The sequence below is a fragment of the Carcharodon carcharias genome, chromosome 4 (assembly GCF_017639515.1).
Source record: "Carcharodon carcharias isolate sCarCar2 chromosome 4, sCarCar2.pri, whole genome shotgun sequence".
In the NCBI taxonomy this organism is placed as follows: Eukaryota; Metazoa; Chordata; class Chondrichthyes; order Lamniformes; family Lamnidae; genus Carcharodon; species Carcharodon carcharias.
Genome location: NC_054470.1, coordinates 123,472,650 through 123,494,726, shown reverse-complemented (window position 1 = coordinate 123,494,726; position 22,077 = coordinate 123,472,650). Strand labels below are relative to the sequence as shown.

The 22,077-nt window shown below is 42.8% G+C and overlaps 1 protein-coding gene across 4 annotated transcripts in view; it reads left to right on the top strand.

Annotated features, from left to right (window-relative positions):
• The window catches only part of man2a1 (mannosidase, alpha, class 2A, member 1), a 290,929-nt gene that overhangs the window by 240,961 nt on the left and 27,891 nt on the right, over window positions 1-22,077 (top strand). For 2 of the 4 annotated variants that reach the window (XM_041185650.1, XM_041185653.1), the window contains one exon: window positions 19,833-20,033. The exons of 1 other annotated variant lie outside the window; for it this stretch is intronic. In XM_041185650.1, the coding sequence (XP_041041584.1) occupies window positions 19,833-20,033 (201 nt within the window). The remainder of the gene's footprint in view (window positions 1-19,832; window positions 20,034-22,077) is intronic. One more of the 4 variants, XM_041185651.1, reaches the window with a different exon arrangement.

Sequence of the window (22,077 nt, the reverse complement as noted above, 5' to 3'; positions counted from 1 at the left end):
CCCTCCTTAACCTGCCGAAACCCACCCTGCCAAGGCCCCGGTCTTGCCAGCTTTGGGACCTTCTTACTGCTCTTCTTGCCATCCCGGCAGTGGCCATTAACATGTTATTGGCACAAGGCGGGATTGGTGGAGCTGCCAGCCAATCTGACAAGTCATTTCAGAGGGTGGGACATCTCCCCAGTGAGGGATGGAAGTCCCACATTGCCCTTGTTAAGCTCACCCGCAGCACATTCTGACTGTGGTGTGGGCAGGCCTGGAGCAGGTCAGCTTTGCTTCTGTGGGAGGGTTGTGGGGGTGTTGTGAGCCGTCTGCCATCAAGTTTATTCAGCTCATCCGCTTTGTATTTCTGCCTGAAGATGGTTGTAAATGCTTCAGCCTTGTCAAGTGCACTATGTGCTGGGCCCCCCATTACTGAGGATTGGGATGTTCTTGGAGCCTCCTCCTCTGGTTAGATGTTTAATTATCCACCACCATTCATGAATTAATGTGGCAGGACTGACATACTTTGATCTGATCTGTAGTTCTGAGATTGCTTGGCTGTCTTTAGCATGCTAGAAGGTTTTGGGAGGGTGTTGGTTACAGATCAGTATGTCTTAAAGAACTCTCTGTAGTCTTCCGTAGGTTAACTGTAAGCCTTTATTAATTACATAAACAATTTACATATGTACAGTAAAGGGTACAAGCTAGGAGCTGTCTTCATGCTTAGGCCCATACATGCCTCTGCTCAACACCACACTGACCCTGGGTGCAGGTCATGTGCCTTCTTACATAACTAAGTGGGTGGTACTGTACTCAGTCCCACATTAACCCTATGTGTGCCAGATCCTTATGCTGTACATTCCCCCAAGTCCTTATCCAATGTATTTGGAGTTATACTACTTTACTTCATGTCTTTCATTGTTATCAGTCCCATACATTCACATTGTCATTGCTACATTATCACTATTACTACATTATCACTACCCCATCTCCCCCATCAAGTCCTTGAATTTAAAGGTTCAAGTGGTCTGGAAGCCTTATAAACCTTCCACATCTTGTTCACAGTTCTGTCAGAGGAGTGGTTGGTTCTGTCATTGCTGATTCTTCCTGTTGGTCTGGCGGTCAAGCTGGTATCTGGGTATGCTTTCATTCTTTTCCTCCATTCCTTCATGTTGAACTGTACTTGGTCGGCCCTGCTATTGCAATGATCAGTGGTTGCTGCTACTCTAGCTCATTTCTTGCAGGGTAGATGAACATTGTGTTCATCTCCTTGTCACTTCTTTTGCCCTTTCTTTCATCGTGTGGGTTGTCTCAATGTCCTTTGTGGCTGAGGAAGAGTGTTCCTGTGATGAGAATAAGGTTGAGTGCTATACTCATCTCTTCGTTTTGATGTCGGCCATGTTGCTACCAGGTTCCAGCAGCCCTTCTGGCTTTGGCATGCTTGCTGGGAGTTGCAGTGTATGCACAGTAGTTTCAGTGTTGACCTGCTGTACCATTGTTGGGGTCAGAGGTAGAGGCTTCTCGGACTGCTGAACGCTCTGTTTCATCTCTTCCACTGGAAACGTCGTGGTTACCTCTTGGGTGGTTGGCTGGTCTGACCATTGAGGGTTTTCTGGGACCTGTAACAAGAATGGACAAACCTGCTCTGCAAAGAGTGAAGACAGTTCAAAGCTGAAGTCCCAGTCAGGATACTCTTTTTTGTTTGAGTACTAGGGAACGTGCCGTTCTGTTTGGTTGATGACAATGGTTGTCTTGATATCATCTGCTGTCTTGAGGAGACCAAAGATTGTGCAGGCATCCCTGCTCAGGAGAGTGAAAGGTTGGTTATGGATGATGTTTATCAGGTCAAAGATCTGTTTTCTGCCATTGTCAGTGGTTCCAATTACTGAAAGTTGGATTCCTCTGGCCCTGTAAGTGGTGCGTCCATTGTTCGAAGCCAGAGGTCTTTCAGCTATAGTTCTTTGTCTGATAGGACTGTCACACTGGTGCCTATATCTAATTTAAAATTTGTTAGGTGGCCATTGATAGAAATGTGGGCATTCCAAATTGAGAAAGCAAGATCTTTGACCTTACCCAAGATGCATGGGCTGTGTGTCTTCCAGGTTTGTGGTTTCGAACTTGTGGATCACCTTTTGATCTTTGGTGCATTTCAGAGTTTTTGTCTTACACAATTTGCCATAGTATTCAATCCTCTTGCATTGAAAACATTGAGCTTCACATACAGGACACTGACCTCATTTGTGAGGGTGCTTCGTTCCACAATGCTGGCATGTCCTCCCTGCTGGCCAGTTCAGGAATTGCATTCCTTGACTTAGAGTGACCCTATGTCTTTGTGGCCTGACAAACTAGACTGAAGGTTGGCCTCTGCACCATGTTTTATTCTCTCTCCTTAGGAATGTCCTATGCTTCTCACTGGACCATCTAACTATCCAGATTGCCTTTTCAAGGGTTAGATCTTCCTCTGCTTGTAGGAGGTCTGAGAGCACATCGTCTGTTACTCCTACCACTATTTTGTCTCTGATGAGTTCAGACATAAAATCTCCATATTTACAACTTTCTGTCATCCTGTAGAGATCATTGATGAATGAATTGACTGATTCCCCTGGCAATTGGACTGCCCTCTTGAATTTAGCTCTTTTGACTATTTTATTGCTTCCTAGATTGAAATAAATGTCGAATGATTTTAGTACCTCTATGAATTTTGCAGATGATTCATTAATTCCCTGTTGTGCAATAATGTTGTCTGCAATCAGCTTCTTGAAGAAAGCAGTATGTTCACCTGCTCTTCTTTTAACTTTTTATTTAAATCTGAAGCAATGCTTTATATTAGGAATCTTTATTTCCAAAGTCGCAAATGTTGTGTTGATAATATGATTGAGTTTTACACTCAGTTTGAGGGAGAGAAGACTAAGACTAGTATTTTAAACTTAAATAAGGGCAATTATGAGTGCATGAAATCAGAGCTAGCTAAAGTGAACTGTCAAATTAGGTTAAGGGATGGGTCCATAGAGATGCAGTGCAGAAGGGGATAATTCAGAATACACAGAATAGATACGTTCCAATGAGAAAGAAAAATTCCAAAAGGAAGAGAACCTACCATCCATGGTTAACTAAAAATGTTAAAGAAAGTATCAAGCTTAAATAAAAAGCATATAATTGCTTAAAGATGAGTGGCAGGTCAGAAGATTGGACAGAATATAAAGAACAGCAAAGAATGACTAAAAGATTGATAAGGGAGGAAAAATTAGAGCATGAGAGAAAGCTAGCTAGAAATATAAAGACAAATAGTAAGGTTTTCTATAGATATTTTTAAAAAGGAAACAGTTAACAAAGTGAGCATTGGTCCTTTGGAAAATGAGCCCGGCGTAGTAACAATGGAAAAAAAATAAGATGGCAAATGAATTGAGCAGGTATTTTGTATCAGTCTTCACTATAGAGGATACAAGTAACATCCCCGAATTTCTCTAAATCAGGAAATGGGAGGAAGTCAAGAAAATTATAATCACCAGGTAAGTGATACTGAGCAAATTGTTGGAGCTGCGGGTTGACAAATTCCTGGGTCCTGATGGACTTCACCCTAGGGTCTTAAAAAAGTGGCTAGGGATATAGCTGATGCATTGGTTTTAATTTTCTAAAATTTCCTATATTCAGGGAAGGTTCCATTAGATTGGAAAATAGCAAACGTAACTCCTTTATTCAAAAAGGGATGGAGACAGAAAGCAGGAAACTACAGGCTAGTTAGCTTAACATCTGTCATAGGGAAAATGTTAGAGGCTATTATTAAAGACATAATAGCAGGGCACTTGGAAAAAAATCAAGGTAAGGGTAACCAACAGACTCAACATGGTTTTGTGAAAGGGAAATCATGTTTAACTAACTTATTGGAGTTCTTTGAAGAAGTAACATGCGCTGTGAATAAAGGGAAACCTGTGGATGTACTGTACTTAGATTTCCAGAAGGCATTTCATAAGATGCCACATCAAAGGTTATTACAAAAAAAAGAGCCCATGGTAGATGGGGTAACATATTGGCTTAGATAGAAGATTGGCTGGCTAACAGGAAATAGAGGGTAGGCATGAAAGGGCCTTTTTTTGGTAGGCAAGATGTGACAAGTGATGTGCCACAGGATCAGGGCTGGGGCCTCAACTTTTACAATTTATATTCATGACTTGGATGACTGGACCGAAGGTATACTTACTAAATTTGCTAATGACCTAAAGATGGTCAGGAAAGTAAAATGTGAAGAGGACATAGGAGGCTACAGAGGGATATAAATAGAACAAAGAACAAAGTAAAGTACAGCACAGGAACAGGTCCTTCGGCCCTCCAAGCCTGCGCCGATCATATTGCCCGTCAACTAAAACATTTTGCACTTAACATTAGGTTAAGTGAGTGGGCAAAGACCTGGAAATTGGAGCACAGTGTGGGAAAATGTGAAATTGTCCATTTTGGCAGGAAAAGTAAAAAGGAAGCTCATTAGCCAAATGCTGAGAGATTACAGAGCTCTGAGATGCATTAATCGCAAAAGGTAATACAGCACGTAATTAGGAAAGTTAATAGAATGTTATTGTTTATTGCAAGGGGAATTGAATCCAAAAGTAGGGAGGTTATGCTTCAGCTATATTGGGCATTGGTGAGACCACATCTGGAGTACCATGTACAGTTTGGACTCCTTATTTAAGGAAGGATGTAGCTGCATTGGAAGCAGTCCAGAGAAGGTTTACTAGACCAATAACTGCAAGTTCGCCTCCAATCACACACAATCCTAACTTGTCATTCCTTCACAGTCACTGAATCAAAATCCTGGAACTCCCTCCCTAACAGCATTGTGGGTGTAACTACACCACATGGACTGCAGTGGTTCAAGAAGGCTACTTATCACCACTTTCTCAAGAGCAATTGGGATGGGCAATAAGTGCTGGCCTAGCCAGCCATGCCCGCATCCCATGAATGAAAAAAAAAATCAGCGGGTTGTCTTATGAAGAAAGGTTAGACAAGCTAGGCTTATATCTAATGGAGTTTAGAAGAGTAAGAGGTGACTTGATTGAAACATATATGATCCTGAGGGGTCTTGACAAGGTGGATGTGAAGAGGATATTTCTTATTGTGAGAGAATCTAGAACAAGGGGTCACTGTTTAAACATAAGGGGTCAACCATTTAAGACAGAGATGAGGAGCAATTTTTTTTCTCTGACGTTTTTGAATGTTTGGAACTCTTCTTCCAAAGCAGAGTCTTTGAATATTTTAAGGTAGAGGTAGAAGATTCTTGATAAGCAAGAGGATGAAAGGTTATAGGGGGTAGGTGGGAACGTGGAGTTGAGGTTACAATCAGATCAGCCATGATCTTATTAAATGGCGGAGCAAGCTGGGGTGACCGAGCGGCCTATTCTTGCTCTTAATTCGTATGTTTGTGATTGGCCTGTGCCTTGGATTAGTCCAAATTGACTTTGAAGTATGGAATTGTAATCCATGGTTATTTAATATTGTTTGCAGTTACAGTTTTAAATCTTTCTTTCTTTCATGGGAGTGGGCATTGCTGGCTAGATCAGCATTTTTGCTTCCCATCCCTAATTGCCCTTAAGAAGGTGGTGGTGAGTCACCTTCTTGAACCGCTGCAGTCCCATGTGGTGCACCCACATTGCTGTTAGGTAGGGAGTTCCAGGATTTTGGCTCAGTGATGGTGAAGGAGGGGTAATATAGTTCCAAGTCATGGTGGTGTGTGGCTTGGAGGGGAAGTTACTGGTGGTAGTGTTCCAATGCATCTGCTGCCCTTGTCCTTCTAGGTGGTAGAAGTTGTGGGTTTATAAGGTGCTCTCGAAGGAGCCTTGTTGAGTTGCAGCAGTGCATCTTGTATATGGAACAAATTGCAGCCACTGTGCGTCGGTGGTGGAGGGAGTAGAGGTTGAAGGTGGTGGATGGTTTCAATCAAGGGGGCTTCTTTGTCCTGGATGATTTCAAGCTTCTTGAGTGTAATAGGAGCTGTACCCAACCAGGCAAGTGGACAGTATTCCATCATGCTTCTGACTTGTACCTTGTAGATAGTGGACAGGCCTTGGGGAGTCAGGAAGTGAGTTAAATCTCTGCAGAATTCCCAGCCTCTGGCCTGCTCTTGTAACCACAGTATTTGTATGGCAGGTCCAGTTCAGTTCCTGGTCAATGGTAACCCCCAGGATGTTGATAGGGGGAATCAGCGATGGTAATTCCATTGAATGTCAAAGGGCGATGGCTAATTTACTCTTGTTAGAGCTGGTCATTTCCCGGCACGAATGTTACTTGCCACTTGTCAGTACAAGCCTGAGTGGTGTCCGCGTCTTGCTGCATGTGAGCAGATTCTGCGTCAGTATCTATGAAGTTGAAAATGGCACTGAACATTGTGCTGTCATCAGCGAACATCCCCACTTCTGACCTTATGATGGGAAGTCGATCATTGATGAAGCAGCTGAAGATTGTTGAGTCTAGGACATTATTCTAAGGAACTGCTGCAGTGATGCCCTGAAGCTAAGATGACTGACCTCCAACAACCACGACCATCTTCTTTTGTGCAAGGTATGACTCCAACCAATGAGAGATTTCCTGATTCCCATTGACTCCAGTTTTGCTTGGGCCCCTTAATGTCACACTCGGTCACATGCTGCCTTGATGTCAAGGGGAGTGAATCTAACCTCACCTCTTGGAATTCAGCTCTTTTGTCCATGTTTGGACTAAGGCCGTAATGAGGTCAGGAGCTGAGTTGCCCTGGCGGAACACAAACTTTAGTGAGCAGGTTATTGCCGAGTAAGTGCCTCTTGATAGCACTGTCGATGACCCCTTCAATCACCGTACTGATGATCGAGAGTAAGCTGATGGGTCGATAATTGGCCTAGTTCGACTTATCCTGCTTTTTGTGATCAGAACATACCTGGGCAACTTTCCACATTGTCGAGTAGATGCCAGTGTTGTACTGTACTGGAACAGCTTGGCTAAGGGCGCAGCTAGTTCTGGTGCACAAATTTTCAGTACTATTACTGGACTGCTGTCAGGGCCCATAATCTTTGCAGCATGCAGTGCCTACAACCATTTCTGGATATCATGTGGAGTGAATCAAATTGGCTGAAGACTGGCATCTGTGATTCTGGGGAGGGGACCTCAGGAGAAGATCAAGACGGATCATACAATTGTCACATTGTTGCCCAGTTTCGAGTTGCTAGATCCGTTCGAAGTCAACCCCATTTAGCATGGTGATAGTGCCACACAACTCAATGGAGCACATTGTTACGATATGGCAGGTGGTATTTACAGGCTGACCAAATCCCATAGGAAATCCAAATCCCAAAGCTATCACATTTTATAATTTGTATTTATTACGAGAAGGTATGTACGCTGAAGTCAGAAGTAAAGAGTCCACTACCACCTTTGGAGATTTTAAAGATTAAATTAAAACATTTATTAACAAAAGCAAATAAAAAATTAAACACACACGATTACAATTACACAGTTCCCAAAATATTTCGACTTAACTTGATTCCTAACCACACACACAACTTTCAGGCAGCAGTCCAAATGGATTATTAATCTATAAAACATTCAGCAAATTAGCACAAGCACCCACTGTGTTTCACGGCTTCTCTCTCCTTATCACTCGACAATGGAATTCCAAATCTTTTAACAAAATCTTCATCTCTGGAACAAGCAAACACTTTTCTGGGGTGGTTAGAGGCTGTGTTTTCACAGGTCTGTTTCACACTTCCTCCTTTCAAGACCTCATACCCCACACAGCTTTCCATCCTTCTTTAAAAATATTTTCTCCTTTTTGATCTGTAACTCCCATTGTTTCACCTTTGATTTGGAAGTTACTGTTCCCAGAATATAAAAATATTTCATGTTGTCATTCTGGCCAGCACTTTGGGAAAATAAACTTAATAACTTAGCCTTATCTATTTTGCCAGTTTGTAAAACATCTTATCTTGCCCCTTTGAAAGTCAAACAATCTCTCAACTTATCTAGAAATGTAAATGTTAGCTCTAACCTATTTACCTATCTTACTTAGCTCATCCATTTCCATTTCAAAATGCCTGTTTTTATACTTGACCCCTTTGATGATTTAAACGTTGCAGCCTGGCTGTCCTTAGTTTAATTAAATTAGTCACACACAAACACAACACAGCCCCCACAAGCCTGCTTTAAAGTATCCCACAGTAATATTAGGAAAAACATTATTTTTCCTTTACAGTATCCTCAATCTGAAGATGGGACTTCATCCCAAAAGGACTCTGCAGTGGTCAGTCTAGCTAATACTAACATGGACAGACGCATTTGTGACAGGTAAATTGGTGAGGACAAGGTCAAGTAGGTTTTGCCTTCTTGTTGGTTCCCTCACAACCTGCCACAGGCACAGTCTAGCAGCTATGTCCCTTAGGATTGTCCCTCTCTTCTATTTTTCCTTAGTTCTGTTGAAGAATCATACGGACTCGAAACGTTAACTGTGTTCCTCTCCGCAGATGCTCTCAGACCTGCTGAGTTTTTCCAGGTATTTTTGTTTTTGTTTTGGATTTCCAGCATCCGCAGTTTTTTGCTTTTAGCTATGTCCCTTAGGATTGGGACAGCTTAGTCAGTAGTGGTGCTACTCTTGGTGATGGACATTGAAATCCCCCGCCCAGAGTACATTTTGTGCTGCTGCCATCCTCGGTGCTTCCTCCAAGTGGTGTTCAACATGGAGGAGTACTGGATGGCGGTGGGTGGTAATCAGCAAGAGGCTTCTTTGCCTTTGTTTGATGCCCTGATGTCATGAGACTTCATGGGGTCCAAAGGCAATGTTGAGAGTTCCCAGGACAACTCCCTTCTGACTAAATGCCACTGTGCTGCCACCTCTGGTGGGTCAGCCCTGCCAGTGGGACAGGACATACCCAGGCATGGTGATGGTGGTATCTGGGACATTACCTGTAAGTTATGACTCCATGGGTATGATTATGTCAGGCTGTTGCTTCACTAGTCTGTGGGACAGCTCTCCCAATTTTGGCACAAGCTCCCAGATGTTAGTAAGGAGGACTTTGCAGGGTTGACGAGGCTAGGTCTGCCGATGTCATTTCTGGTGCCAAGGTTGATGCCGGATGATCCGGCCAGTTTCATTTCTTTTTGTAGACTGTCTAGCTATTTGATGCAGCAGAGTGCCTAACTCGGCCATATCAGACGGCATTTAATAGTCAACCACATTGCTTTGGATCTGGGGTCACATGGAGGCCAGACCAGGTAAAGAGAGCAGATTTCCTTCCCTAAAGGGCTTTAGTGAACCAGATGGTGTTTTTATAACAATAATTTAATGGTCACTATTACCAAGCCAGATTTACATACCAGATTTATTAACTAAATTTAAATTCCACCAGCTTCCTTGGTGGAATTCCAACCCATGTCCCCAGAGCATTAGCTTGGGTCCTTGGATTACTAGTCCAATGACATTATCACTGTACCACTGCCTCCCCTTGTAAACCCTTTTAAGAATGACCATGCAGTAACCACTTTTTTTCTCTCTGCTCTCCTTCCCATGATTGCCAGGTTTCAGCTGGTTCCCCAGGGCTGTTTCCTTTTAAACTTATTATCTCTGCATTACCTTCAAAAGTAATAGTTTTGGCAGTGATTTCCTCCCCTGAGCTTTTAAACTCGCTTTGAAGGCAATTTCTAGCTCTGCCTTCAGTTTTTAAAGATTTTTCTGGTGCGTTTTCTGGATTTCAAGATGGCGTCACTATTCACTCAGAGACAAAGGGATTTCCTGCACTTGCTGGTTTTGGCGGGCTCCGCAAAATGGCAATGGCTCTCTTGAAAAAAAATTAGCAATGGCTGCCTGCAGACTTCTTTTGTTGAGTAGTTAAGCTGTTGAGTCGGTCGAATTGGAGCTTTTTTTTAGTTATTGGGATGTGGCCATCACTGGCTTGGACATTATTTATTGCCCATCTCTAATTGCCCTTGTTCAGCAGGCATTTAAGAGTCAACCACATTGCTGTGGGTCTGGAGTCACATGTAGGCCAGGCTGGATAAGGATGGCAGACTTTCTTCTCTAAAGAACACAAGTGAACCATATGGATTTTTACAACAATGGTTTCATGGTCATCATCAGGCTTTTAATTCCAGATATTTATTGAATTCAAATTCCACCATCTGCCGTGGGAGGATTTGAACCCTGGTCCCCAGAGCATTACCCTGGGTCTCTGGATTACTAGTCCAGTGACAATATGCTGATGCTAAATGGTAGCAGTCATGGGCTTGGTGAGTTTCTGCAGTGCATCTTAGATGTACACACTGCTGCCACTGTGCGTCAGTGGTGGAGGGAATGAATGTTTGTGGAACAGGTGCCTATCAAGCAGTGGTGTCAAGCTTCTTGAATGTTGTTGGAGCTGCACTCAGCCTAGCAAGTGGAGAGGGTCCCAACATATTCGTAACTTGTGCCTTGTAGATGGTGGATAGGCTTTGGGGAGTCAGGAGGTGAGTTACTCGTCGCAGGATTCCTAGCCTCTGACCTGCTCTTGTAGCCACAGTATTTATAAGGCTAGTCCAGTTCAGATTCTGGTCATTGGTGATGTCCAGGTTGTTGATAGTGGGGATTTCAGTGATGGTAATGCCACTGAATGTCAAGGGGTGATGGTTGGATTCTCTCTTGTTGGAGATGGTAATTACCTGGCCCATGTGTGACGCAAATGTTACTTGCCACTTGTCAGCCCAAGCCTGGATATTGTCCAGGTCTTGCTGCATTTGGGCATGGACTGCTTCAGTAGTCATGAATGGTGCTGAACATTGTCCAATCATCAGCAAACATCTCCACTTCTAACCTTATGATGGAAGAAAGATCGTTGATGAAGCAGCTGAAGATGGTTGGGCCTAGGACACTATCCTGCTGTAATGCCCTGGAACTGAGATGATTGGCCATTCACAACCACAACCATCCTCCTTTGTGTGAGGTATGAGTCCAACTAGCAGAGAGTCCCCCCCCCCCACCGATTCCTATTGACTCCAGTTTTATTAGGGGTCCTTGATATCAGACTCGGTAAAATGCTACCTTGATGTCAAGAGCAGTCACTCTCACCTCAACTCTGGAGTTCAGCTCTTTTGTCCATGTTTAGACCAAGGCTTGCTCCTGGTGTGGACAAGGGCACAGACACCAGGGAGGATGAGCGAACGGAACAAATCACCATGGCACAGAATGCCTTTCAAGTTGGGGGAGCAAAGAGAAATGTAGTAATTATAGGGGATAGCATAGTTAGGGGAATAGTTCTGTTCTCTGCAGCAAAGACAAGAGAGTCCCGAAGGCTGTGCTGCCTACCTGGTGCCAAGGTTAAGGACTTCTCTTCTGGGATGGAGAGGAACTTGGACTGGGAGGGGAAGGATCCAGTTGTCATGGTCCAGGTAGGTACCAATGACATAGGTAGGACTAGAAAATCAGTTTTGCTGATGGACTACGAGCAGCTCAGGGCTAAATTAAAAAGCAGAACACAAAGGTAATAATCTCTGGATTACTACCTGAGCCACGTGCAAATTGGTGTTGGGTAAATAAAATTATAGAGGTAAATGCATGGCTCAAAGATTGGTGTGGGAGAAATGGGTTCCAATTCATGGGGCAGTGGCACCAGTACCGGAGAAGGAGAGGGTTGTTCTGTTGGGATGGGCTTCATTTGAACCATGCTAGGACCAAAGAAACCAGAGAGCAGAGGTGCAGGGTAGTGAAGAGATGAATGATAATCAAAGTGTGACAGGAAAGGGCAGAAAATATAAGCAGAAGAGTGCAGCAGAAATCAGAACCCAAATGAGCAATAATGATAAAAAGTCTTTATCTGAATGCATGCAGCATTTGTAACAAGATAGATGAGTTGATGTCACAAATAGAAATAAGTGAATATGTCTTCATAGCTATTACAGAAACATGGTTGCAGGGTGATCAAGACTGGGAACTCAATATTCATAGGGTATTCGACGTTCCGGAAGAATAGGCAAAAAGGAAAAGATGTGGGGTAGCTTTGTTAATAAAGAGGTATCAGTGCGGTGGTGATTAGTGATATAGGTGCAATAGATTGTAGTGCGGAATCAGTTTGGTTGGAAATAAGGAATAACAAGGGGAAGAAGTCATGGATGGGAGTCGTCTATAGGCCCCGGAAGAGTTACTTCACTGTGGGACAAAGTATAAATCGGGAAATACTGGAGGCATGTAAGAAGGGTGCTACAATTGTCATGGGTGATTTTAATCCGCACATGGACTGGACAAATCAGGTTGGCAAAAACTAAGGCATTCAAAGCGGCGAAAACTAGTGGTAAACCAAAGGATTGGGAATTTTTTAGGAACCAGCAACGGATGACTAAAAAGCCAATAACAAGGGAGAAAATTTATTATGAAAGTAAATTGGCAAGAAATATAAAAACAAACAGCAAGAGCTTCTATGGATATATATCAAAAAAGAGAGTAGCTAAAGTGAGCGTGGGACCTTTGGAGGATGCGACTGGAGAATTGATAACAGGGAACAAAGGAAAGACAGATAATTTAAACCAATATTTTGCATCGGTCTTCACGGTGGAAGACACTATAAACATCCCAAAGATATCAGATAAGCAAGGAGCTAATGGGAGGAAAAATCTTGTAACAGTCTCTATCACGAGGGACAAAATATCTGACAAACTAATGGGACTAAAAGCAGACAAATCGCTTGGAGGGCCCCCACGGATTGGAAGACCGCTAATGTGGTGCCTTTGTTCAAAAAAGGAAGGAGGCAAAAAGCAGGAAACTATAGGCCAGTCAGCCTAACATCTGTCATTGGGAAAATGCTCGAGTCCATTATAAAGTAAGAAATAGCAGGACATTTCCAAAAGCTTAATGCAATCAAACAGAGTCAACATGATTTTGTGAAAGGGAAATAATATTGGACAAATTTGCTAGAGTTCTTTGAGGATATAACAAGCAGATTTGATAAAGGGGAACTGGTAGATGTAGTGCATTTGAATTTCCAGGAGGCATTCAATAAGGTGCCACATAAAAAGGTTATTGCAAAAAATAGGAGCTCAGGGTATTGGGGGTAATGTATTAGCCTGGACTGAGGATTAGTTAACACACAGAAGACAGGGAGTCGGGATTAATGGGTCTTTTTCAGATTGGAAAGATGTAACTAGTAGAGTGCCACAAGGATCAGTCCTAGAGCCTCAATTATTTACAATCTATGTTAATGACTTGGAGTTGGGGGCAGAGTGTAATGTATCCAAATTTGCTGATGATACAAAAATAGGTGGGAGGGCATGCTATGATGAAGACATAAGGAATCTGCAAGGAGGTATAGATACGTTGAGTGAGTGGGCAAAAACTTGGCAGATGAAGTTTAATGTAGGAAAGTGTGAGGTCATGCACTTTGGTAGGAAGAATCAAAAGGCAGACTATTATTTACATGGAGAGATACTCCAAAAAAGTGCAGCACAGAGGGATCTAGGTGTTCCTGTGCATGAAACACAAAAAGTTAACATGCGGGTGTAGTAAGTAATTCAGAAGGCAAATGGAATTTTAGCCTGTATTGCTTAGGAGTTTGAGCTTAAAAATAGGGAAGTCTTGTTACAACTTTACAGGATGTTGGTGAGGCCACACCTGGAGTACTCTGTAGTTTTGGTCCCTGTATTTAAGAAAGAATATACTGGCAGTGGAAGCTGTTCAAAATAGATTCATTAGGCTGATTCCTGGGATGAAGGGGGTGACTTATCAAGAACGACTAAACAGTTTAGGCCTTTATTCATTAAAGTTTAGAAGAATGAGGGGTGATCTTATTGAAACGACCAAGATTCTGAGGGGGCTTGACAGGGTAGAGGTTGAGAAGATGTTTCGCTAGTGGGGGAATCTCAAACTATGGGACCTAGTTACAGAATAAAGGGACACTCATTTAAAACTGAGATGTGAAGGAATTTCTTCTCTCAAAGGGTAGTGAATGTCTGGAATTCTCTACCCCAGAGTGTTATGGAGGCTAGACCACTGTAAATATTTAAAGAGGAGGCAGATAGATTTTTGAAATATCGGGGAGTTGAGGGCTGTGAGGAGCTGGCACAAAAGAGGAGTTGAGACCTGGGGCAGGCTTGAGGGGCTGATTGGTGTGCTCCTGCTCCTGTTTCTTATGTTCTTATGTAATGAGGTCAGGGGCTGAGTGGGTCCTGATGGAACTCAAACTGAACGTCAGTGAGCAGGATATTGCTAAACAAGTGCTGCTTGATAGCACTGTTGATGACCCCTTCCATCATTTTACTGATGATCGAAAGTAGACTGATAGAGCAGTAATTGGCTGTGTTGGATTCTTCCTGCATTTTGTCCACAGGACATACCTTGGCAATTTTCCATATACAACCATTGTTATAGTTGTACTGGTACAGCTTGGCTAGGGGCACAGCAAGTTCTGGAGCACAAGTCTTCAGTACTATTGCCAGAATATTGTAAGGGCCCATAGCCTTTGCATTATCCAGTGCCTTCATCCGTTTCTTGAAATCACGTGGAGTGAATCAAATTGGTTGAAGACTGGCATCTGTGATGTTAGGGATCTCTGGAGGAGGCCAAAGATGAATCATCTACTCAGCACTTCTGACTGAAGATGGTTGTGAATGCTTCAGCCTTATCCTTTACACTGATGTGCTGGCCTCCCCCATCATTGAGGATGGGGATATTTTTGGAGCCGCCTCCTCCTGTGAGGTGTTTAATTGTCCACCATCATTCCCAACTGGACGTGGCAGGACTGCAGATCTTAGATATGATCGGTTGGTTGTGGAATCCCTTAGCTCTGTCTATCTCTTGCTGCTTATGCTGTTTGGCATGCAAGTAGTCCTGTGTCATAGCTTCACCAGGTTCACACCTCATGTTTAGGTATGACTGGTGCTGCTCCTGGCATGCCCTCCCGCACTCTTCATTAAGCCAGGGTTGACCCCCTGGCGTGGTGGTAATGGTAGAGTAGGGGACATGCTGGGCCATGACTTTACAGATTGTGGTTGAATACAATTCTGTGCTGCTGAGGGCCCAGAGTGCCTCATGGATGCCCAGTCTTGAGTTGCTAGATCTGTTCGAAATCTAGCCCATTTACCACAGTGGTTGTACCACACAACACAATGGAGGGTATGCGCAATGTGAAAACGGGACTTCGTATCCATAAGGTCTGTGCGGTGGTCGCTCCTACCGATACTCTCATGGACAGATGCATCTGCGGCAGGCAGGTTGGTGAGGATGAGGTCAAGTATGTTTTTCCCTCTTGTTGGTTCCCTCACCACTTGCCACAGACCTAATCTAGCAGCTATGTCTTTTACAACTTGGCCGGCCCAGTCTGTGGTGATGCTACCAAGCCACTCTTAGTGATGACATTGAAGTCCCCCATCCAGAGTACATTCTGTGCCCATGTCACCCTTGGTGCTTCCTCCAAGTGGTGTTCAACATGAAGGAGTACTGATTCATCAGCTGAGGGGGTGGGGCAGGTACGTGGTAATCAGCAGGAGGTTTCCTTGCCCATGTTTGACCTGATGCCATGAGACTTCATGGGGGTCACAGTCAGTGTTCAGGATTCCCAGGCCAACTCCCACCCAATTGTTTACCACTAAGCTGCCATCTCTGCTGGGTCTGTCCTGCTGGTGAGACAGGACATACCCAGGGATTGTGATGGTGGTGTCTGGGATGTGATCTATAAGGTATGATTCTGTGAGTATGACAATGTCAGGCTGTTGCTTGACTAGCCTGTGAGACAGCTCTCCCAATTTCAGCACAAGCCTTCAGCACAAGGAGGACTTTTCAATGTCAAGAGGGCTGGGTTTGCTGTTGTTGTTTCCAATGTCTAGGTCAATGCCAAGTGGTCCATCCGGTTTCATCCCTTTTATGAGGAATATAAGAAAAAGAAGGAGCCAAGGTACAACAGCAGGGATCATGGTATAGGGTAATGAAGAGAAACCAATGCTGGAGATGCTCTACTTATGATTAGGTAAATAAAAATAGGGCCAAGAAAGAACAGATTGTCAGGGGAGAAGCTCAGGTGGAGAATTATGTGGTCAATTTTTTTGAAGGCTGCAGAAAGGTTAAAGAGGGATAATACACTACGCTTACAGCCAGAGTATGTTCTAATGACTTTATTTAGGGAAATTTCATTGGGATATCAAAGGGATTCAGAAAGGGGTGACATTCTGTCATTGGCATCACCCATTCATTTCAGAATTAGGAATTTGTATATGAATGTCATCTTTGTATGATGTCAAACACAAATGCATTTTTATTGTTCCACATCACCCACATCAATAATGAAAACAGCCAAATAATTTCATAACAACTTGTGATTAAATAGCACCTGTAACATAGTAAAACTTACCAGAAGAGTTACCAAACAAAATTTGACACTGAGACAAAGGAGGAAAGAGATGTAGAGCGATGGAGAGGTTTAGGAAGGGAGCTGTAAAGTTTAGGACCTTCACAGCTAAAATCCCGACCTCCAGTAATGGAGCAATTAAAATTGGCGGTGCTCAGAAGGCCAGAATTGGAGAGCACAGATACCTTGGAGTACTGTAGGGCTGGAGGATATTTCAGAGAGAGAGAGGGAGGTGAGGGTCATAGACTAATTTGAAAATAAGTTTAAGAATTGGGACATTGCTTAATCAGGGGCTAATGTAGGGCAGCAAGCACAGGCATGATGGGTGAATGGGTCTTCATGCAAGTTAAGACATGGGCAGCAGAGTTTTGAATGTTTAAGATTACAGAACGTGGGAGGCTGGCTAGGAGTACATTGGAATAGTCAAGTCTAAGAGTAACAAAGGCGTGTAAGAGAGCTTTGAAGCAGATGAGTTGAGGCAGGGACAGTCTTAGTAATGGCTTGGATATGTGGCTGGAAGTTTATCTCACCAAGATTGCAAATAGTCTGGTTCAGACTCAGACAGTTGCCAGCGAGAGAGATGGATAAATGATGAGGAATGGGGTTGGTGTCAAGAGAATGGGATTTGTGATGGGGACTAAAGACAATGGCTTTGGTCGTCCCAAAATTTAGTTGGAGGAAATCTTTGCTCGATGTTGGACAAGCAGTCTTACAATTTAGAGTCAATGGAGGGATCAAGAGAGGTGGTGGTGAGGTAGAACTGGATGTTATCAACATACAAATAGAAATTAAAGTTCAGTTTTTGGATGCTGTGGGGCAGCATGTAGATGAGAATTAGGTGGAGCCCAAGGATAGATCATTGGCGTGGGAGGCACAGTGACAGACCAAGAGCATTAAGAGAAGCCATTTGAGATGATTCTCTGGCTGTGACTGGTTAGATAAGAAGATAATTGAGCAAGTGCAATCCACTCAGTGTAATGACAGTGGAGGGGCAATGGAGGAGGATGCTGTAGTCAACTGTGTCAAAAACTGCAGACAGACAGTAGCTTAACTTTGTCACTGTCACATAGGTTGCCAATTGTAACTTTTGACTAGTGCAGTTTCGGTACTGTGTTAGACGAAGACCTGATTAGAAGGATTCAAATATGGAACTCTGAGGAAATAGGCATGGTTTTGGGAAGCAATAGCACATTTAAGGATTTTGGAGATGGAAGAGAGACTGGAGATAGGGTGGTATTTTGCAAAAACAGTGGGGTCACAGGTTGGTCTTTTTCAAGGGCCAGACAGTAGCAGGGTACACCAAAAAGAGAGAACTGTTAACAATAATATGGGAGCCAGGAGGGAAGTTGGGTAGCCAGCAGTTTCTTGGGATTAGGGTTGTGGGAGCAGGAAATGAGACTCATAGACAAGATGAACCTGGAGAGGGCATGAGGAAAGATAGGAGAGAAACTAGAGAAAGATGCTGTTCAGGGCAATAGAGGGGGAGATTCAGAGGAAGTTTATCCTTGTGAGCTCAAGGAAGGGAGGAAATTGGCAGAGGCAGCTGATAGGATGGTCTCAGTTTTAGTGACAAAGAATTTCATGAGCCCCTTGCACTTGTTGTTGGAGGTGAGAGTGGAGAAGTAGTTTAAGAGGAAAGCAGCTGGGGACTTATCTTCGCATGCCAGGATGATCCCAGAATAGTGAGCAGTTTTGCCAGACAAGTAGCTAAACCATTTGTCCACCATATTCATTCAATGCATCTCTTGGACATAAGGCAGTAGGGATGAGGACCATATCAGGGCAATGGCTAGAATGAGAAGGTAATGGTTTTATTGGGGACTAGGGCATCCGAGTGGGAGCTGAGGATGTGGTTGAGCAATTTGGTAGCTGCAGAAATGTTGTAGTGAATGGAGGACCGAAGGCCAGACAGCTGGTGGGCACAGAAGGAAATAGGGTCGGTTGGAGGTGGAGACTGATACAAGGAAGTGACCAGAGATCTTATCTGTGATTGACATGATGAGTAGCATTGAGTAGCAGTAGTAGTGAGATGACTAGGTCACTGGAGTAGCCATGAATATGTGTTTGGGAGTTTATATGAAGAGAGATTAAGGCAGGTTAGGAGGGTGGTGAACTTGGGACCATGATGAATTGAGATTTTTTTTTTTATTCATTCAAGGGATGTGGGCTTTGCTGGCTAGGCCATATTTATTGCCCATCCCTAATTGCCCTTGAGAAGGTGGTAGTGAGCTGCCTTCTTGAACTGCTGCAGACCATGTGCTGTTAGGGAGGGAGTTCTAGGATTATGACCCAATTAGGAGGTTGAAATCACTGAGGATGAGAAGTCACTTGGTGCAGAGACTGAGCGAGGAAAACATTGATGATCTCTTGGTAAGAAAATTTTTATGGACTTGAGTGGGCAAAAGAGAATGAGGACTTTAAATGTGAGGTGAGAGGTGGAACAGTGTGAGATGCTGAAAGGAGAAGAAAGTGCTAGAAGAATGAGGGACATACCAAGGTGTGATTTCGTGACAAGTGCTACACTGCCACTGTGACAGACTGGAAGGAGCAAGTTGAAGAATTTATAGCCAGGTGGGAAGACATCTTGTAAGGAAGGTGTCATCACCCTTCAGCCAGGTTCCCATTAAGTTCATGATACTGTGCAATCATTCATGATAAGCAAGGGCCTTATTTACAAGTGAACAAACATTCTGGACGGAGATGTGGAGAGGCACAGGTTCCACCATGTCAGCCTTGGATGATTTCAACTATACTTAATCACCAATGTGAAAGGTGTACCTTTATGCTTTTCACTATCTTTATATTTCATTCAATCTGTTAAAGCTATTTTTACATATGGTTTAAGTCTTGCATTCAGTTGGGGTGCTCATTACTGGGCTAAGTTTAGTGAACACAAGAACATATGAAGTGGGAAAAAATAATTCTGTTCCTTCCACCAATCCTATTCCCTCTCAAAGTTTGAAAAAAATAAGATTTTATCTTTAAAAATGATCCCTTGTTTTTATTTAAGACATTGTGTATTTCCAGTATTTTCTAATTTAATTAAAAAACTTCAGCAATTGCACCTTTCCTTTTTCTCTGTTTTAAATTCAGTTATCTAATTTTCAATTAACACAATAAGTCCTCTTCTTTAAATGCCTCATAAAATAATAGCGCAATGAACAAAAATATGCAAACCAATGTAAGTAACAAAACAGCTTAAGAATCTTAATTTAACCCACTATATCTATACTATGTAAGATTGCTGGTTTCTGCTTTGGTTTAACTACCCTTATGATAGTAACTACAATTTATTTGCACTTGAATTTCTGATTCCTTTGAGTACCTTCGCAGCAGGTAGGTGGGACCCATTGAAAATGGTATAAATACCTTTCCAGACATTTGCATGGATTGTCTAAATATTTTTTCAGATCTCCCACCAGAGAACCTCCTTAAAATTCCAAGCAAATGTTCTTTACATAAATGTAAGTACATTGATACTCTTTTGGCTTGTTGAGATAGAGGTCCATACTTTATTAATTCATACTATGTATTTTTTTTAAGCAGGATGAAGGTAATAAGGCAGTGAATTATCCCTCTTTGTTGAGCCACAAAATAAATTCCAACCTGAATCACCCAGTCATTCCAATGGTTGTGAACCCAAATGTAGATGGAATTCCTCCATTATTGAACTTATACAGTCCTCTTATGTCATCCATGCCATGTGATATGCACATACTTAACCTGAGAACAATAGAAGGAAAGGTAAGGCCAAAATTTTTGATATAATTCTAAGCACTGACAACATTTGAAATATAAATCATTGTATATATGATACATTGTAAATAAACTGCGACAGCAGGAAAAACCTGTATTATATGGCACATTTAACATTGGAAAATGTCAAACTGTCGCTTGGTAGTACAGAACTTGAAAATTGCTGAAAAGAGAGACGTTGCTGAAGCTTTTCATCTTGCATTCATCAAGACAAATGCAGGAATGCCAAACTTCAAAGAGTACAACCATTAATATTAAAAGAGGAAAGGGTGCTGATTGGTTGGCAAGTCGATTCTGATTGGCCAAGGCATTGCCATGGAGAAAGCAACAGGGAATTGTAGGCTCCCCAAGCTCCCAAGTAATTCAAAACAGGATCAATGCTTGAACATAGTCATTTTGTTTGCAGAGAACAAGTTCCTGTGCATAAGTGTATGTTGCTTCAAGGAAGCATAAATGAGCCACATTACGAGCTTGACTAATTACCTTTAAATTGGTTGTTAGTGTAGCTATTAGAGCACTTAGGATTGTTCAGCAAGTACTGCCAATAATAGAATTACATCTAACAGTAGATGTTTTGTTTTGGTTTTTGCAAGCACGTATTGGTTGACTAGGTCCTGTATTATGCGGATTATGAACAACTGAAGGAGCATACTGTTTGATTTGATTAGTCAATCGTTGGGATTTATGGCTTACATACCTGGCATTGCACTGGTACTGAAATTCATACATGATGTTGTTCAATTGTGTGGTAGGCAGAACGTCTTTTTGGACTGATGCCAGCATCCTTCAGTGGAAAATACCACTCATGTCACCACTGCATAGTAGCAGCATAAAATGACTTGTTTAACCAGTTGTTCAAATTTTTGAGATACTTTACCTTTCCAGGCTAATATGAGGTAGAATAAGGCACTTTTCAGGTCCGAAGGGGCCTTTGGCCTCTTTGTGAGTTTGCACAATACACAGCAAATAATGATCTGATCAGGATAGCCATTGCCCTGCAGGCTGGTTTTGATGCACTATATTTCTGTACCAAGTTATCAAGGTGAGCCAATGGCTAGGGCTCTTTTACAAGGTTCTGATAAGGCCAATCTTATAGCACATGGAGCTATACAAATCCCCACGTGTATATTGACCAGAGAAGGTAGGCTTGAGTGAATTATTCACAATAGTGGAGAATCCTGTTGTTAAGAGTGATGTCCCTTTAAGAAGCTCAACATGCTGATGAGCCAAGAACTTGAATGCCATCATGTGACCAGGCACCAGGGTCTCTCCTCTGCACTGTAGCACCCTAGACAACAGGATGTGTCTAGAGATTGCTCTCTGCACTGTAGTACCCCGGGCAACAGGATGTATCTAGATATTGCTCGACTGCTTGTACTGATTTAGCAGTAAATAAATCCCACCAGAGATCCTCAAGCAAACAACCCATGTACCTCATTTGTGTTACATATAGGTATCACAAATATATCACTACATGGTGTACAGCGGCGATTGTTCTCTTTGAAGTGAAAAAGCAGAACAAAGGATACAAGCTTGAAAAATCACAGAATCTTTACAGTCCAGAAGGAGGCCATTCTACCTAGTCCCACACCCCTGCCTTATCTGCTTAACCTTGCACATTCTTTCCTTCCAGGTAGCCATCCAATTCCCTTTTGAATACCTCAGTCAAAACTGCCTCCACCACCCTGTCAGGAAGTTTGTTCCAGACTCCAACCACCCTCTGAGTGAAAAAAATTTTCCTCACATCACTTTTACTCCTTTTGCCAATTATTTTGAATCTATGTCTTCTATTTCTTGCTGCTCCCTTAAGTGGGAACAGTTTCTCACTATTTACCCTGTCCATACCCCTCAGGATCTTGAATACCTCTAACGAGTCTCCTCTCAACCTCTTTTCTCCAAGGAAAACAGTCCTAATCTCTCCAATCAATCCTCATAGCTACAGTTCTTCATCCCTGGTGTAATGGTATTGTTACTGGACTACTAATGTAGAGACCCAGGTAATGCTCTGGGGATCCGGGTTCAAATCCCACTA